Here is an 18,504-nt window from a genome sequence, read left to right as displayed (position 1 = left end):
GAACAAATTAAGTTTTAAAAATATACTCTATTTTCCTGTATTCTTTTCAGTACAAGCCAGGTATACTTAAGCATATATCTGTGAAATTTATCAAAATATAGATTTTAAAAAGTACACTTAAAGTACGTTGCCTCTGTTTTGTGAAAAATACTTTCATTTAGGTATACTTGAATAAAGTACTTTTTACTAAGGGCAACAGCACATCCAGATTCCAATACCAACTGGAACCAAACCAAAAAGTGGCAGGCATGGAGAATGGTGAGCAAGGAATTTGGCGGCTGTCGAACAGTGAACCAATATAGCCTTTCGCCTCATCCAAAGTTTGAGCACAACTACTAGCCACTTGATTGGTTAACGATGTTGAAACATTCATTCATTCATCTTCCGAACCGCTTGATCCTCACTAGAGTCGCGGGGGGTGCTGGAGCCCATCCCAGCTGTCTCCGGGCAGTAAGCGGGGACACCCTGAATCGGTTGCCAGCCAATCGCAGGGCACACAGAGACAAACAACCATCCACGTCACACTCACACCTAGGGACAATTTAGAGTGTACATATTATTCTAATATTTATTTTCTGTTAGAGAAGGAAGAGCCATGTGAGGAGCAACCATATTTCACCTTCAGTATGAACCCAGCATAATGCCTCTAAGTTTACTGTCAAACTAAATAAAAAAGAAAGAGAATTACTCTTTTTTTTTTTCAATTTTGAAACAACCAGACAACTGTCAACAAAAAGGCTCCACCAGCTTAATGCTAACATAGCAATGGATAATGCCTTTCACATGGTAATCGGTTAGCATCAATCGATTTAGAACCCTTTCAGCAATGGAGCAACACATATATGGACTGACCATATAACAATACTCTCAGGCATATACTGTATTCTTTATTCCCCATGAAAAACCACAAATGTTAAATCTTTCAGTGTCACTTACAGAGATGTAAAACTATTTTTCTTCATTTTTGTCTGCAGGACTATCCCCCATGGTATCCATCAGGAGCAGCACAATGAATTGAATTGTAGCATCCAATCATGTTGCACAAATGGTTTAATCATTTGCGTTCAATTAGTTTGTTATGTGTCTGTTTTGATATAGTATACTTTTTTAAAGTGATATTTTCTTTTTTAATAACATGCGACTTAAACTTTGCATCTGAAAGCACCATTGTATCTGTTTTTTTAGTAAATCGGAAAATTATTTCATACAGTCTCCAATTTGAAGTCCTCATTATGTTCAAGATCCATTTAATTTTGAAACACATTTTTATTTCATGTATATATGGAATGTTCCCCATTACACAAACAAAAACAAACACGCAAGTAAACATTTTGTGACTTGTAACATTCCACAGATAAAACTGTTGATGAAAACAGACAAATTAGAAAACTTGGTCTGTACAATGTAATGTGTAGCATGGCGGTCAACATGGTTTATGTTGAAATTAAAAATACATTTATTGACAGAAAATGAATGTAATGAGTGAAATAACATTGTTTTGCAGATAAAAATGATTTACAAAACTTTACGGGGTGCTTGATGGTACGGAAAGCGACTTTATCTGAAATCAACCATCACCACCGCAAAACCATATAAAAACACAAAGTGGACTATTGTATGTAAAGTGAGATGAAGGGCTAATAAAATGAGTCAAGTTGACAATGGAGTTGCTTACAAGGGGCTGTGAAATAATGTATTTCATACATCATATGTTGGGAGGAAAAGATCATCAGTACTTGTGTGTCTGCAAGGCTGACAGTTCAGCTTGAAATCAAACAAGGGCTTCTGTAAAATATGCAATTTTCTTCTCGGGGTGGAATTAGAACAAGAGGTCAAAAGCACATTGATGCACCCAAACACTTACTATTCGGGGCTATAATCTCAAGCAAAATTATTTTCGTTTCTAGACTGGGTTTTAGTAATCTAATCCAGAAAAAAACACGAGGGAGGATAATCTCATTTTGACCACCCAAAAAAAATAAATAAAATAAAAATCCAGGCTGTGACTGAATTTAGATACTTTTATGGAGGGGAGAGGGGGGGGGGGGGGTGCAGGGGGGACCACTGGTCAAAATATCTGCACATTGTTTATGCCGCCAGTCATGGAGTGCAATGTTGTGGTAAAGGCACAGCGTGCATTTAGGCACCCTTTCTCATTCTACTGATAGGTTTATACATTTGATGCCAGAAAAGTCCTCGCACCCCCCCCCCCCCCCTCAGTCATAATCAATCCTGAGGTAGCACAATAAACTCATCACGAACAACCCGCAAACAGAGCTAATTTTTGGAGCCTCATCTCAGAACGATGATATATGCTACCTATAACGCCTATTGGTCTGTCACATTTGATGACTTGTGGACACTTTGTGTGCAGCGATGGCTGTTTGAAAGTGCTCTATAAATACAGTTGAGTTGAGTGGAGATTTATGCAAAGGGTCAGAAGCCTTATGTGACAATGAAATATGATGTTTTTTTGTGGTCATTCTTTTCTGTAGATTAAAATTCATTTAAACCCGTGTCTGAAGTATAGTGTAATTAAAATGCTCTATTAGTTAGTCTATGAGTTGTTCGGCTCCCAGTGACTCTTTCCCTCCAAACCTGCAGTTGTTATTAGCTATATATATATATATATATATATATATATATATACACACCCCGAGTAGGCGCCCGAGTGCTCTTCAAGAGCCTTGCTTTTTTGGTATTTTTGTCTTTTGTTTTGTCACATGTTGTTTGTTGTTTCATCGTGTGGACCTGATATGGACTGTTTTCAGCGCTTTTTGGCCACGACATTTGTCAAAGGAGAAGTATCTGTGCTTGGTGGTTGAGCCTTCTCGGCAGCACGCCTGTACCAGCACAGATGTTGATTTGGAGGAATGTCGGCGCCATTGGCTGTCGGTGCTGGACAGACCTGGGGCGCTTGCGTTTTTTGCGCCTGTATTGGGCAGCATTTTTCACAAACCCGTTTTATTCAGTGGCTATGTCGGCGCTGTTGGACAGTCGGCGTTGGTGCGGCTGGATGGATGGCTGCTGAAGTTGAGGATGAGGAGAGAGGAGCGTTGGCGCAGAGCGCCGGTGCGTATTTAGAACTGAGAGTCGCTGCTTGGAATTGAAATGGATTTCCATGGGACAGGAGAAGTGAACCAATCTCTTTTTTTCGTCAGTGGATGCTACAGCTTCTTGTTGACTTTGAAACTTAGCTTGTAGCCGACGTGTGCACATTCTGAGCATGACGTCTCTGATCCACTGGTTAAAGGACACTTTGATTCTCTCCTCTTTCATCTCAAACTGCTTAAAACAACAAAGCGTGTGACAGAAAAGTGGTTAGGACTGCACGACTGTCCGTGTTTTATGTTATGTGTTGTGTTTATTATTTTACTTTATGTTAACTGTTTTGTGAAGCGCTTTGTTACAGCTGTTGCTGTTGTGAAAGCGCTATATAAATCAGCATGTATTGTATTGTATATATATACTGTGTATGTATATATATATATATATATATATATATATATACATTTACATTACAGGCTAAAACCTAATACCCAATTCATATATATATATTTTATATTGAATGAGATTAAACTAAGATGAGGTCTTCTCACATAAATCTTTGCACGAGCCTCCTTAAAAAGCATATGCCACATGTAACAATGACTTCTCAGAAAAATATTTAAAGACTTGCGCAGTCTTTGTAAATGTTAGCACGTCATTCACAAAGCCATGCACAGACAAACCCTATTTCAGCGAAGTTCGGCTGTTGTGTTAAACATTAATAAAAACAGCATACAATGATTTGCAAATCATGTTCAACCTATATTTACTTGAATGCACTACAAAGACAAGCTTCAGCTTCTTGTTTGCTTTCAAACTTAGCCTGTAGCAGACGTGTGCACTTTTTCAGCATGACGTCTCTGATTCACTGCTGAAAGGACACTTTAAGTCTCTCCTCTTTCATCGCTAACTGCTTCAAACAACAACGTGCATGCAGAAAAAGTGGTTAAGATTGCATGACTGTCTGTGTCGTATGTGTTGTGTTGTATTATTTTGTTATTTTATGTTAACTGTTCTGTTGATCGCGGCACGGGTACCCGCAGCTGCTCCTCTCTCTCCTGTGGTTGAGAGGAAAGAAATTTCATCTGTGCTGTATGTTGCTACATTTGACAAAAAAAAGTTGGCTTGAACTTGACAAGATATTTCATGTTCGAATTGATCAAATGTATGGTTTTCAGCAAATCGTCATGAATTTTATGGCTGCAACAAGTTCCAAAAAAGGTGGCAAGGAAAAAAAAAAGACGATGAAAGTTGAGGAATGCTCATCAAACACTTGTTTGGAACATGCCACAGGTGAACAGGCTAAACAACAGGTAGGTGCCATGATTTGGTGTACAAGGAGCTTCCCTGAAATGCTCACTCATTCACAAGCAAAGATGGGGCATGGTTCTCCTTTTTGTGAACAACTGCATGAGAAAATGGTCGAACAGCTTAAGGACAATGCTCCTCAATATGCAGTTGCAAGGAATGTAGGGATTTTGTCATCTCCATATCATCAATAGCTTCAGCATTCATCAAAGTGATTAAGATTGCACGACTGTCTATGTCTTATGTGTTTTGCTGTGTTATTTTGACTTCAAGATGGCGCCGCGAGAGTGGCTGCCTTTCAGGCAGCTCCTATTTATTTTGTTCTTCTACTTCTTCCTCTCATAACTTTGCTGCTGTGAAGTGGGAGTTTCTCCATTGTGAGACAATAAAAGTTTGCTTATCTTATCAAAGCGGCAAAGCCCAAAACCAACTTTGACTGCCCGTGACCATCAATCCCTCAGGCAGGACTGCATCAAAAACCGACATCAATGTGTAAAGGATATCATCACATAGGCTCGGGAACACTTCATAAACCCATGTCAGTGAATACAGTTCGGCGCTACATCCCGAAGTGCAACTTAAAACCCCTCTATGCAAAGTGTTAACATTACTCAGAAACGCCACCGGCTTCTCTGGGCCTCGAGCTCATCTAAAATGGACTGATGCGGAGTGGAAAAATCCCGTGTGGTCTGACGAATTCACATTTCAAATAGGTTTTGGAAATTGTGGACGAAGAGGGAAAGAACCATTCCAAGTGCTATGGACGTAAAGTTTAAAAGGCAGCATCTGTGACGGTATGTGAAGGCACCATTCATGCTGAACGGTACATACAAGGTTTTGGAGAAACATATGCTGCCAGACAAGCAACGTCTTTTTCATGGCCGCTTATTTCAGCAAGACAATGCCAAACCACATTCTGCACGTCTTACAACAGCGTGGCTTCATAGTCAACGAGTGTGGATACTAAGCTGGCCTGCCTGCAGTTCCTTTTTTGGAACGTGTTGCAGCTATCCAATTCAAACGTTATGACTGTTTGCCGAGAACAATACATTTGATCAGTTTGAACATGAACTATCTTGCCTTTGTCGTGTATTAAATATAGGTCGAACATGATTTGCAAACCATTGCTGTTCTGTTTATTTTTGTTGAACGTAACATCCCACCTTCACTGGAATTGGGTTTGTATCAACAAACAATTTTGGATTTTAGCAAACGTGACAAATGACAGGACAAATGTCGTAGTTATGTGGAAAAAAAGAAAGAAACAACGGTGAAGTTATCAGGAGAACATTGCATGCAGACAAAAATACGACGAAAAGAGAGGCAGGCTTAGGAAAGAGTGTATTACGGTATCGGCTGAATTGCTGCATTTTGGCCTTGAGTGAGGATTGATTCTGTTGCTGCAACGTTTCACTCGAAAGTTATCAAATAGTGTCAGGATCAAAGGTGTGATTCCATCTGGTGGATGATTGGTGCAGCTTGAACCTGCTGCACAAAGCAGTTTTGCCATCTGAAAAGCCTGCCTCCCTGCTGCGCTGGCTCTCCTCTCTTACTTGTATGCAGAGCTTTGCTGCAGAGGAGGACCTCTCCACCCTTCGAGTAACCATACCAAATAACCGGCTTCCCTCCAGCACCTGAAGATTCAGCTCAAATTAACAAATAAAAAACTTCACGTTCACAACAACCTGGATTTGAAGGCGACTGGAACACCTTTTACTTTTAAATGAAGGAGATTATTCAAGTATTCCTCGTACGGGAATAGGGCAAATAAAAGATGGCTGAATGGAATATGATTTTACAAACAATGCAGATGTGTGCGCCTACCTGCTGGTCTAAATAATCCAAGTTGCGTTGGAGCTGGAGATCTAATATGTCGTCCTGAACCAAGCAGCAGCAACAGTGACAAATAAGGTGAACACACAGACACATGCAGCATTGACCGACAAATTTCAGATCAGACAGAAGCAGAGCAAACAAAGCACCCAGTCGCCTTCACTGGACAGACAATTTCATTTTGTAGTTTACTCTTTAAAATGATTTACTGTGCTGTAGTTTAAAAACAATAGCGACATTTCCAAGGAAATTTAATATTAACCCGATTAAATATTTGACATGTGCAATACTTGGCTGTCTGCTAATCACCATTTTATGCATGCCAAAAATTGTTTGTAAAGGAGTGCAAAATAAGATGACAAGTAAAAAAAGACTCCAGATGTTTGGAATAAGAAGGAAATGTTAATTTTACCCCACGCTCAAGGAAAAACGGAAGCAATTAAATTAACAGATGGACTGATGCATGATGTAGGGGTCATGCAGGGTCATGCATATATTAACTCCATCAATGCTTTTCAAACAAGTTTGAGTTAACTGTTTGGAAAGCAAAACCATAATCCAAATATGAGTTGATCGAATAAGGAATGTGTGTTATTCTTGTACGGGTAAACATCTGTATTTTTGTTGGTCTCAATTTGAGGAATATATCCATCCATCCATATTTAATCTGCTCATCCTCACAAGGGTCGCGGGGCGTGGTGGAGCCTATCTCCGCTGTCTTTGGGCAAGATGCGCGATACACCCTGAACTGGGTGCCAGCCAATCGCAGGATACGCAAACAACATTTCACACTCACACTCACACCTAAGGACAATTTAGAGTGTTCCAATAACCTGCCATGCTTGTTTTTGGAATGTGGGAGGATACCGGAGTACCCCGAGAAATATCATTTTATTTTAATCAAAGCATCAGCCTGACTGGTGTGATCAATTTTTGTTGAGTGGAAATAGGGCTGCTATGAGCGACAGAAAGAAGCTGGCTGATGTGTCCTAGCCGTGGAAATTAAACATGCCTATTACATAATGGCCGCAACGTTGATTTCACCGAACTGCGTATGGGATTTGCAGTCTGCTTCCTCTTAGACTTTACACTACGTGTCTATGACAGCTCATTTCTTTGTTCACCGTCATTGACAGTGAACAAAGAAATGGTCGGTCAATGCTCGCATAGCTCATTTCTTTGTTTGAGCTATGCAACACACAAATGTGATGTGAGGAATCCATATAGCTCGCTAGTACTGGTTCAAGTTCAGAGTGTGTAATCAATTATGGTGGCACATTGCATTGCAACAAATGGCTATGAAATGAAGAAAATTTAAGATGAAGCGGAAATGGTGCTAAAATAAACATAATTATGAGTTGCATGTCCAAATAACACTAGATGAGACTGTACAAGTACTGTAATGCATCCAACAAATTAATCACCAACAGTGGTTTGTGCCACCCGTAGGGTATCTGTTTGGCATGCTTGCACACACAACTGACTCACAAGTTACAACGGTGGTACCTGGTTTTCACAAGCTATTATGACTTGGCAAGCGGCTATTTTACATTTCAGCATTTTAGTGCAAAAGGGGTGAAACACTCTACATATATACCGTATTCTCCGCACTATAAGGCGCACCTAAAAGCATTCAGTTTTCTCAAAAGCCGACAGTGCGCACTTGAAACATTCAAATATACCGTATTTTCACGACTATGAGGCGTCATTAAAAGTCTCAAATTTCCTCCAAAATGGACAGGACGCCGTATGATGCGCAGCGTCTTGTGTATGCGCTGAGCTCCAAAACCTGACTGACAGCCGACACGCTGTTTATATAGAGAAAAGGCGGAAGTGACTGTGGACAGGCATGCGGCAAAGAAGTCGGACAATCAGTGAAGGGTGGGCGTGTATATATACATATATGGAGAGAGAGAGAGAGAGAGAGAGAGAGAGAGAGAGAGAGAGAGAGAGAGAGAGAGAGAGAAAAGGCAGACGTGAGTGAGGACAGGCATGCGGCGAAGAAGTCCGCCAATGAGTGAAGGGTGGGCGTGTAAGTGGACGCTAAAGGGACGCCCCAAGCAGGTACCAACACCTGTATAGAGTGTGGCTATGTGCATTGTTGCAAAACAACTTCGGTTTTGGTTTCTAAGAACCCCCGAAAATAAATTCTACAAAGAGACACGCCTACGAAGCTCAGTTCAAACTTCAAGCCATCGGTTATGCTTTTGGCATGCGTGCCCATCTCACAGCAGCGGTGAAAAACCAAGTCAAGCAAATGAACTCTGAGCTTGCCGTTATTCCCGGAGGCTTGACTAATGAAATCCAACCGCTGGACATCGGCATCAACCGGGCGTTCAAAGTAAAGTTGCGACCGGGCGTTCAAAGTAAAGTTGCGACCGGGCGTTCAAAGCAAAGTTGCGACCAGGCGTTCAAAGTAAAGTTGCGAGCGGCATTGGAACAATGGATGGTTGATGGCAAACACAACTTTACAAAGAGTGAGAGGCAGCGCTGGGCGAGTTACGCCACAATTTGCGAATGGATTGTGGCTGCTTGGACGAACCTGTCTGCTTGCACTGTTGTTCGAGTTTTTGGCAAAGCCGGCATCATTTCTGTGGAGCCACATGGTAATGAGAGTGACTGACAACGAGAGGGAACACTGCGTTTTTGATGGATTACCGGTACTTGCACAATTGTTCAATTCTGATACAGAGGATGAGGACTTTGATGGATTTCTGGGTGATGATTGATCGAAAAACGTGAGTACATTGTACGATGGCTAAATAAAATACAACGGAATTCAGTTTTGCTTCCGTTGCCTCTTTAAAAACGTGTTTTTAGCTTGTATCTGTATGTCTTGGCATGCTACCGTATGCTACAAGCTAACGTGTTTTTAGCGTGCGCGCATGCATGCCGTATGTTTAAGCTGGCGTATGTTTTACCACTGTAAAACTGCGCCCAAATAATACAGTGCGTTTTGTCTATGTGTAAAATACAGAAATAGCACCCATTAATGAGACTGCGCCCAACCATACGGTGCACCGAATGGTCGTGAAAATACGGTATTTGAAACTGAGTACAAAAAAACTACTGAGGAGAACTGGAAGAGTCTGGAAGAAATTGATCTCTAGATGGCCAAGATAGTACTTATTGTTTGCAGCTGCGAAGCAAAGCTTCACTTTTTTCAAAACAACGGGTCGACCACCGCATGACTATTTCTGTATGTTCTGTGATGCTCTCTTGATTGTTAAGCATTGCAGCACATGGGCAGCACATACCATTTTATGGTGGATGGAAGGGGATACGGGGTAGTTGTGGTGGAATAGTCCTTGATTTATGGACCTCCTATCACCAGAGTAGTCATACTAAAGGGAGGGAAGACGATAACGAGGAAAGAGTCAAAAGGAGGCAAGAATGACAGCACGGACGTTAGACTTGGGAAAGGTGAAAATGGTCACAACATTCATCTTTCATTCTTTCTTTCTTCTCTTTCTGCGGTTCCGTAAAACAAAACTCTAAAATTAAATAAAGACATTTGAGTTGTTTCGATGTTGCGCCTTAATTGTTCACGCCTTTATAAAACTACAACCTCAAATTTCAGAGAAACGTCAGTTGATTGTGCTCTAACGTTAAGTCGATTTTTTATTATTATATTTTTAAATATTAATTCAATATGATCATCCACCATGACAGTGTTGTGCTCTCACCTTTGGCGAGCTGAGCGATCTCCTTAGGTTATAGACAGACGGATCAGCGTAGATCACATCATCCCTCATTCTCCCCGAAAACCGGTCAAACCGTGCCGACGGTGATCGAACCGGTGAGGCAAAGTTGTGCGATACTGGCGAGTAGGCCCCTCGGGAGGACAAGGATGGTGACCTGGGCACAGATCTGGAACGCGGCTGGATGGACAGGCGTCTCATAGACTTATCAACTCCACCGTAGTAATGTGGTCCCCAAGAGTCCCTGGGCGTTGGTGGACCATAAAACTGGTGAGGCCCGTCCCTCAGTGAGTGCCGCTTTTCCTCAACAGTCCAGCGGTGGTCATATCCCCCCACTGCAGAGACGGAGCAAATGCTGTCAGGCCGGACTCCTGGTGGGTACAGCGGGTACTCCTCCAAATACTGCGGGCCACGAGAGTAGCCATAGTAGTTGAAGCCTTGGCTCGCTGGGTAATGATGGGATGGACTGGAAGAAAAGGTACAAAGCAAATCCGATGGGATTTAAGCCTTTGAGCGAGAAAACGTATTGGAAGTAAAGAAGCACTTCTCCATATCATGAGGTGGCTGTGCGGCATTCAGCCAGCTCAAAAAAATACTGTATAGAATAACATAGTATAGTTGCCACTGATTATTTCGCAGGAATTGAACAGTATAAGACATCAGTACATTCGGAAATATTTTAGTTCACCTCATTTGTTTGCAGGGAACAGAAGTGACTTCCATTGCGATTTACAACTAATCACAGTTTTAAATTTGTCAGATATTAAAACCAAATCTCCCTTACAATATGAGCCTTGTTTTAATCTGGCAGGAGCAGACAGGTAGGTGAGGCAAAATTCAAACAACACAAAGTAGTAGAAAACAATGTATATAAACATACAGTATCACAATGTTTCGTACTTTCGTACAAAGTCAGCTGCGTGTATACATTTGTTTGACTGTTCAAAATGTTACTACACTTTTAATTATTTAATGGAACAGCGTGTGAGAAATGGTTGATTATTCAATTTTCATTATTTCACAATAAATACGAATAGGCGCACGAAAAGGCGCACTGGATTATGAGGCGCACCTTCAATGAATTGTCCATTTTGCAATTTTTTTTTCATATATTAAATGCACCGCGTTATAAGGCGCAATCTACAATGCATCCACTAGATGGAGCCACCGCCCTTCATTTGACTCAAGAGATGTTCACGACCGCCTCCAATAAATGTAAATTAACGATTATTTCAATGAAACTACGAAAATCAAAAACACAGTAATGCATCAAAACAGAAAATCAAGCGAGGAAATCACAAAATAACATCTGTAGCCCCCCTAGAGAATTTATTTTGGCATTTCCTTGAGCATAACTCCAACAGAAAGATCAAATGTTAGTAAAATGTAGGAGACTGGACTGTCTCAGAAGTGTTTGTTATTTATTCCTTTGTTATGTACTGTATTCACAAACGAGGAAATCACAAAATAAATTCTGTAGGGGGGGGGGGGGGCTAAAGAATTTATTTTGTGATTTCCTCACTTGATTTTCTGTTTTGATGCATTATTTTCAATTTCCGTAGTTTCAATGAAGGAATAGTTAATTTACGTTTTTCCGAGGCAGTCATGAACGCCTCTCGAGTCGAAGGAAGAAGAAAAGGCCGGAGACTGACAGGTGTAATTGTATTTGTTGAGACTGTGAAAGACAATCATAAAGAGTGCGTTTTAAAAAATTAACACCACAGCTCTCATTTTTTCGGAACTGCAACAAAAACCTATTTAATAAAGCAGCGACACAGTTCACTGAACCAACAGCAAGTTATAACATTGGAAGCATGTCTCCAGGAAGGAGCCATTGGAGTCGATGTATTACCGTAATGACCATACACAAGAGGCACCGGATTTTAAGGTGCTCGGTGAGCTTTTAAGAAAATGGAAGACTTTTTGGTGCGCCCTATAGTGCGGAAAATACAGCAATTTCATATGCAAAATAATATGTTCAATCACATCATCACATCATCGTAATTTTTAAAAAAAATGTAATCGTAGGTGATAGATTGGGCGCTCCTCCCCCACAGGAGGCTACCAGAGGCTGCCATGTTTCGCCGCCATCTTTCTGCTATGGATACCCGAATGAGACATTCATTCATTCATCTTCCGAACCGCTTGATCCTCACTAGGGTCGCGGGGGTGCTGGAGCCTATCCCAGCTGTCTTCGGGCAGTAGGCGGGGGACACCCCGAATTGGTAGCCAGCCAATCGCAGGGCACACAGAGACGAACAACCATGCACACCCTCACTCACACCTCGGGACAATTTAGAGTGATCAATCAGCCTGCCATGCATGTTTTTGGAATGTGGGAGGAAACCGGAGTACCCGGAGAAAACCCACGCAGGCCCGGGGAGAACATGCAAACTCCACACAGGGAGGCCGGAGCTGGAATTGAACCCGGTACCTCTGCACTGTGAAGTCAACGTGCTAACCACTGGACTACCGGGCCGCCCCCGAAGGAGACAAACTTAGCTAAATTAGTTCCTCAATATGATGACTACAGCATGTGTATCAAATGGCACACACAAACTCTGTCACTTGAGGGAATATAAGAAGTCATTTGGAACGATATTATGCTTGCACCCCTGCTGAAGAAATGGGTAGTAGGGTTGCAAATTGTTGTTTCTCGAAGGCACCACTTTTGAGCTCAGTTCATTGCATTTTCTTAGTTCACCAGTAGATGGAGTTAAACACTACACACTGTACCTTTAACAATACGACAATTTCACTAATGTGTTCTTGTTGTTTTATTCCTTTTTCAAGGCAATGGACTTTTCATCAAGAGAAAGCCCCTTTGGGTAATACATTTGTTTTAAGAAAGTTAAACAACAACCTCACTTTTGAAATTCCCCTTTAGCTAGTCTCATTTGGTAAACTAATGATCAAACCTGACTAAAAGTTATTTCAATAATCTAATTAGACAAGGGCGGCCCGGTAGTCCAGTAGTTAGCACGTCGGCTTCACAGTGCAGAGGTACCGGGTTCGATTCCAGCTCCGGCCTCCCTGTGTGGAGTTTGCATGTTCTCCCCGGGCCTGCGTGGGTTTTCTCCGGGTGCTCCGGTTTCCTCCCACATTCCAAAAACATGCATGGCAGGCTGATTGGACGCTCTAAATTGTCCCTAGGTGTGAGTGTGGGCGTGGATGGTTGTTCGTCTCTGTGTGCCCTGCGATTGGCTGGCAACTGATTCAGGGTGTCCCCCGCCTACTGCCCAAAGACAGCTGGGATAGGCTCCAGCACCCCCCGCGACCCTAGTGAGGATCGAGCGGTTCGGAAAATGGATGGATGGATGGATCTAATTAGACAAGAGGAACAACATATGCAAAAATGTATCCCCGAAAAACTAAAATTCAAAGGTTTAATTTAAATCCATCCATCCATCCATTTTCTGTTCCGCTTATCCTCACAAGAGTCGCGGGGGGGGGGGGTGCTGGAGGCTAACCCAGCTGTCTTCGGGCAGTAGGCGGGGGACACTCTGAACCAGTTGCCAGCCAGTCGCAGGGCACACAGAGACAAACAACCATCCACACTCACACTCACACCTAGGGACAATTTAGAGTGTTCAATCAGCCTGCCATGCATGTTTTTGGAATGTGGGAGAAAACCGGAGTACCCGGAGAAAACCCACTCAGGCGAGGGGAGAACATGCAAACTCCACACAGGGAGGCCGGAGCTGGAATTGAACCCGGTACCTCTGCACTGTGAGCTAACCACTGGACCTCCCCAATTTAAATCCTACATGCATAATTATTAACAAGGGGAGGAGGGGTCCTCCAAAACTCATTTGGAAGTTTTAAAAACCACATATGCCCATATTTATGACAACAAGGTATACCTGTTCATGTCCTCCTGGGACACCATGACCCGCCGCTGGTTGACCCAATGCTGTAGCTGTGCCATTGAGCTTTTCCTTTGGGCTACTCTCTCAGGGGCAGTTCTGGGAACAAAACCCCTCCTCAACACCACATTCTGGTGCTGTTCTTTTGTGTCATTGGGTGAGTTGACACTCGCTTGGGGTTGTTTTTGATGTGCACAAGTGCTGTGACTTTGGGATTGAGGGGGTTTACCGTTGTAGTTTTGGGGCGTGGAGCTGGGAGGGAAATGCTTATTCCAACCATTTGGATTGTGGTTTGTTTGAAAATGGCCACTACCGGGCCCCCCACCTTCATCTTCAGTTTTTCCTCCACAGTCTTCTTGTCTCCCATTGTTCTTCACTGTGTCCTGATCAGAACAAGGAGTTGACAGAGAGGCCGTTTCCAAGTTGTCTACCCCATTGTCATTTTTGTTTGGTGCTGTCTGTTGTTTCAGTTCTATTAGCGGATCGGTGTTTCTTGTCACCATGGCCTGGTCCACTGTGACAGCCGCATTTGATCTGAAAAATAAATTAAATTAAATTAAAATAAAATCAATAATTTCATTAAATGACACATACGGGGACATACACTTTTATATTATGCATTCACTTTCTAAACCACTAGCCCTTATTGGGTCACAGGTGAACTGGAGCCAAGCGGATTGGTTTGGGGGGTGGCCCTATAATCCACGAGCGTAGGTCTGCCCAAATGAATTACCTTTATTCACGGCGGATTATGAATAGAAATGATGAGAATGAATTTCATTCTCTTCTTCTCTTCTCTTGCCCTATCACGAAATTAAGTACCGTATTTTTCAGATTATACGTCGCTCCCGATTATAAATCGCACCAGCCAAAAAATGCATAATTAAGAAGGAAAAAAACATATATAGGTCGCACTGGAGTATAGGTCGCATTTTTAGGGGAAATTTATTTGATAAAATCCAACACCAAAAACATACATGTCATCTTGAAAGGCAATTTAAAATTAAAATAAAACTATAGAACAACAGACTGAATAAGTGTATGGTATACTCACGTTACATGACTGATGTGCCTGGTTATGTCAGTAACGACGTAACATAGTAAGAGTTATTCAGATAACTCTAGCATAAAGAACAGGCTAACAAGTTTACCAAACTATCAGGTTCACTCCAAATCACTAAATCCAATGAAATCTTCATCTTCGGTGTCACTTTTAAACAACTCCCCCAACTCGGGATGTAGACGATGCGCCGCTTCCTCTTCTGCGTCACTTACATCAGATTCATCGTCGATTTATCAACACAGGCCGAGACCGCCCTCTTGTGGTTTAATGTAAAAATAACATGTGAAATGATATAATCATAAGATAAGATAAGAAAACCTTTATTAGTCTCGCAATGGAGAAATTCCCAATTCACAGCAGCAAAGTTATGAAAGGAAGAAGTAGAACAACAAAATATAGGAGCTGCTGGAAAGGCAGCCACTCTCATGTGTTAATAATTTCACACATAAATCGCTCCAGAGTATAAATCGCAACCCCGACCAAACTATGAAAAAAACGGTAGTACACTGCAGCCAAATGACACGGGTCCAGTCAAGTTTTTAATTTCAATAAATACTGCAGGCTGCTACAAAATGGACAGCAAATGCCACCCCCCACCCCCCGCTCCATCGTTTGGACACCACTGATTTCGATAAACTTCAGGCATGCATGTTATTGGAATCTGAGAGGAAGCTGCCATAGCATTCCCAAGGGAGAACATTCGCAAAGTTCACAAAGGAAAGTAAGGACGGAAATTCAAACTCTGAACCTCAGAACTGTGAGGCAGATGTGTCGACCATGCTGCCCGTATGAAACATATTATTCAATATTTCATTTGTTGGTTCTGTGTATATGTAGGTGCAACACCTGCGGGATGGATTGACGTTGACCTCTGCAGCCTCGCTCATGGCTGTGATCCACTCCTTTTGCTCTTCATAGCTGTCTGTGCTGAAGTAATATGTCCTGGTTCCAGCATGTTCCGCCTGTACGCAAAACACAACAGGGGCTTTCAACTCCCCATTTTCTTCCTGCTCCTCTTCCTCTTTCGACCACACCTGTAGAGAGGTCAACAAAACAAGAGCAGATAAGAACAACAGTCTTGGAACACATTCGTAATGATTTCCGTGCAAACCATTAGCAATAAATGAATCTCCGCATGCATGGGAGATGCTTGCCCAGATGCAAAGTTGTGTCTGCTTTTGCTGAAGTAATGTTCGATGGACATGATGATGCAGAAATTTGCTGTGGAGTGAGCAGTAATACAACACGATCGTTTTGATGAATTGGACAAATTGCTTCAAGATCAACAAAAATCAGTTTTGTGTAATTTTCCTGTGCTTTGCCAATGGGAACCATTGCAACTTGCACTATAATGTAAATCGGCATGCATATTGGCACCAAAGAGTTGATAAGAGAAACAGTCACCACTTGTACCTACTTTACTTTTATACCCAAACAGGAAACAAGGAGTGAAGGCCAGTAGAGCTCATGGGGTGGATAAATACAATGTGGAAAAAAGAAGAGACAAGGAGAGTGTCAGGGTTCGGGTTGGGATTACAATGGTCATGTTGAGTCTTTGAATGTTAAAGATTTGATTTGTTTTGTGTTTGTATGTGAAAAAATAATGGAAGACATTTGAAATTTAAAGTGGAATTTTTTTTTAAAAAATGCAACCTTATACGCACTTAATTATTCATCCTGGTTAAATAAAAGCACATTCTATTCTAAAGTCAACAGTTACTTCCAGTTCAAACCGCTCAGACAAGTATTTTGACAACTTCCACTAGATGGCAGCAGAGCCAAAGAAGAGAATATCTAGAGAAGAGAATCTTCTATCTTCCATCTTGAAGGTCTCTGAAGCTGATGTTTTTAACCATGGCACCACTTTCCATTTCAACAATATATGGTTCATTCCAGAATCAGAGGGCGTTTTATGTCCTACTCATAAAAAAATAATAATAATAATAAATAAATCGACATACAAAATACTAAAAACATGCAGTTCCTGAGATAAAATCTAAAAAAAACACACAAAAACTAAGAGAAAAGAATGTTTGAAAATAGTTCACAAATAACAAAAATGCTCTTGCCCTAAGGGCCAAACTGAATCTCAACTAAAAAAACTTTAATTTTAAAAGATATGTTTCATTGCTCTTTCTTGTATATGTGCGAATATTTATTTTAATAAACATTTATTCATTTTCCGAACCGCTTTATCCTCACTAGGGTCGCGGGGGGTGCTGGAGTTTATCCCAGCTGTCTTCGGGCAGTAGGCGGGGGACACCCTGAACCGGTCGCAGGCCAATCGCAGGGCACACAGAAACGAACAACCATTCGCGCTCACACTCACACCTAAGGACTATTTGGAGTGTTCAATCAGCATGCCATGCATGGTTTATGGAATGTGGGAGGAAACCGGAGTACCCGGAGAAAACCCACGCAGGCCCGGGGAAAAGATGCAAACTCCACACAGGAAGGCCGAAGCCGGGATCAAACCCACAACCTGTGCACTGTGAGGTCGACGTGCTAACCACTGGACTACCGGGCTGCCCTTTAATAAACAAATTTTTAAAAATTATAATTCATGAAACGTGTGTCACACAACTTGCACGCAACCGTCTGACCATTGTTAGGTGCCTCATGATGTCAAAATGTGAATAACATGATGAAGAAGACTGTTAAAACACCAGCTCAAATTGAACCACGACATTTATTGGTTGATTCAAGTATCAAACACCTGTTGTAAATTTTGCCATGAAGCAACTTGTGCAAAAATTACTGAAACATTTAACAGTTGGACATGTGCAATCAAAAGCTTAGAGGTGGTCACATTAAGTTCATCTGTAAAGGTTTGAATGCATTTTATGCGCGTGCTGAAATTTCACCTGAAGGCCTAATATCCCTCACTTTTTATGAGTAGTGTGTGTATAGCTACATCTTTCTCTCTCGCTCTCATATATATATATATATATATATATATATATATATATATATATATATATATATATTAGAGCTGTCAAACGATTAAAATATTTAATCTAAAAAACAAATTCAAAAAAATAGTACAAACAACCTACATCAATCAGAGTTAAAATGATAAATTCAAAACATTAAATATAATGATAAATCAGAACTAAGTTGATAAATAGAGAAAGGTATATAAATATCCATTATGAATTTAAGAGAAAATTGACACAAGAGTGTCAGGGTGTGGAAGTATATAATCCCGATACAAACCAAAAGTTGTAAAAATATCACGGTTAAGGGTAAAGTATGAGCCTTAATGGAGACTTCTTTCTTCTTACTTTTTTCTTTTCTGATTGATATAAAAATGATTTATTAGATACAATCACATAACGGGGTAGGACTAGATAAGTTTTTTACTTCTTCCTACTCCCTTGAACATAATAACTGTGTTGAATGAAGATTGATTTCTTTCTTTTTACTTTTTTTATCTACCTTATTTTCTGTCAAATTATTACTGTATATATGTTTTATGTTCAATAAACAAACAAACAAACAAACAAACAAATCTAATTAAAAATCCAACTGTCATAATTAACTCAAATGAACAAAAAAATTAATCATGACTACTCATGCATTTTTTATTCGTTTCTGAATTTCCTTTTATATTGTTTAGTCCTATTTTCCCCCATTTTAATGCTCTCATCAACATGGAATCATGAATCAGTTTTTTTGTGCAAAA

The 18,504-nt window shown here is 41.1% G+C and overlaps 1 protein-coding gene across 7 annotated transcripts in view; it reads right to left on the bottom strand.

Moving 5' to 3' along the window:
• The window catches only part of plekha6 (pleckstrin homology domain containing A6), a 70,013-nt gene that overhangs the window by 24,765 nt on the left and 26,744 nt on the right, over window positions 1–18,504 (bottom strand). The window contains exons 7-12 of one of the 7 annotated variants that reach the window (XM_086117789.1): window positions 15,666–15,853; window positions 13,754–14,290; window positions 9,876–10,356; window positions 9,447–9,533; window positions 6,181–6,234; window positions 5,910–5,990 (exon numbers count right to left, since the gene is read on the bottom strand). In XM_086117789.1, coding sequence (XP_085973915.1) covers window positions 5,910–5,990; window positions 6,181–6,234; window positions 9,447–9,533; window positions 9,876–10,356; window positions 13,754–14,290; window positions 15,666–15,853 — 1,428 coding nt within the window. Of the gene's footprint in view, window positions 1–5,909; window positions 5,991–6,180; window positions 6,235–9,446; window positions 9,534–9,875; window positions 10,357–13,753; window positions 14,291–15,665; window positions 15,854–16,236; window positions 17,721–18,504 lie in introns of those variants that run through there. The other 6 variants (XM_086117785.1, XM_086117788.1, XM_086117783.1 and 3 more) reach the window with 6 other exon arrangements.

Source organism: Hippocampus guttulatus, chromosome 8 (genome assembly GCF_054856545.1).
Source record: "Hippocampus guttulatus isolate MCC_2025c chromosome 8, RoL_Hgut_1.0, whole genome shotgun sequence".
NCBI lineage: Eukaryota > Metazoa > Chordata > Actinopteri > Syngnathiformes > Syngnathidae > Hippocampus > Hippocampus guttulatus.
The sequence above is the reverse complement of the archived record's forward strand: the minus strand, read 5'-3'. Positions and strand labels throughout refer to the sequence as shown.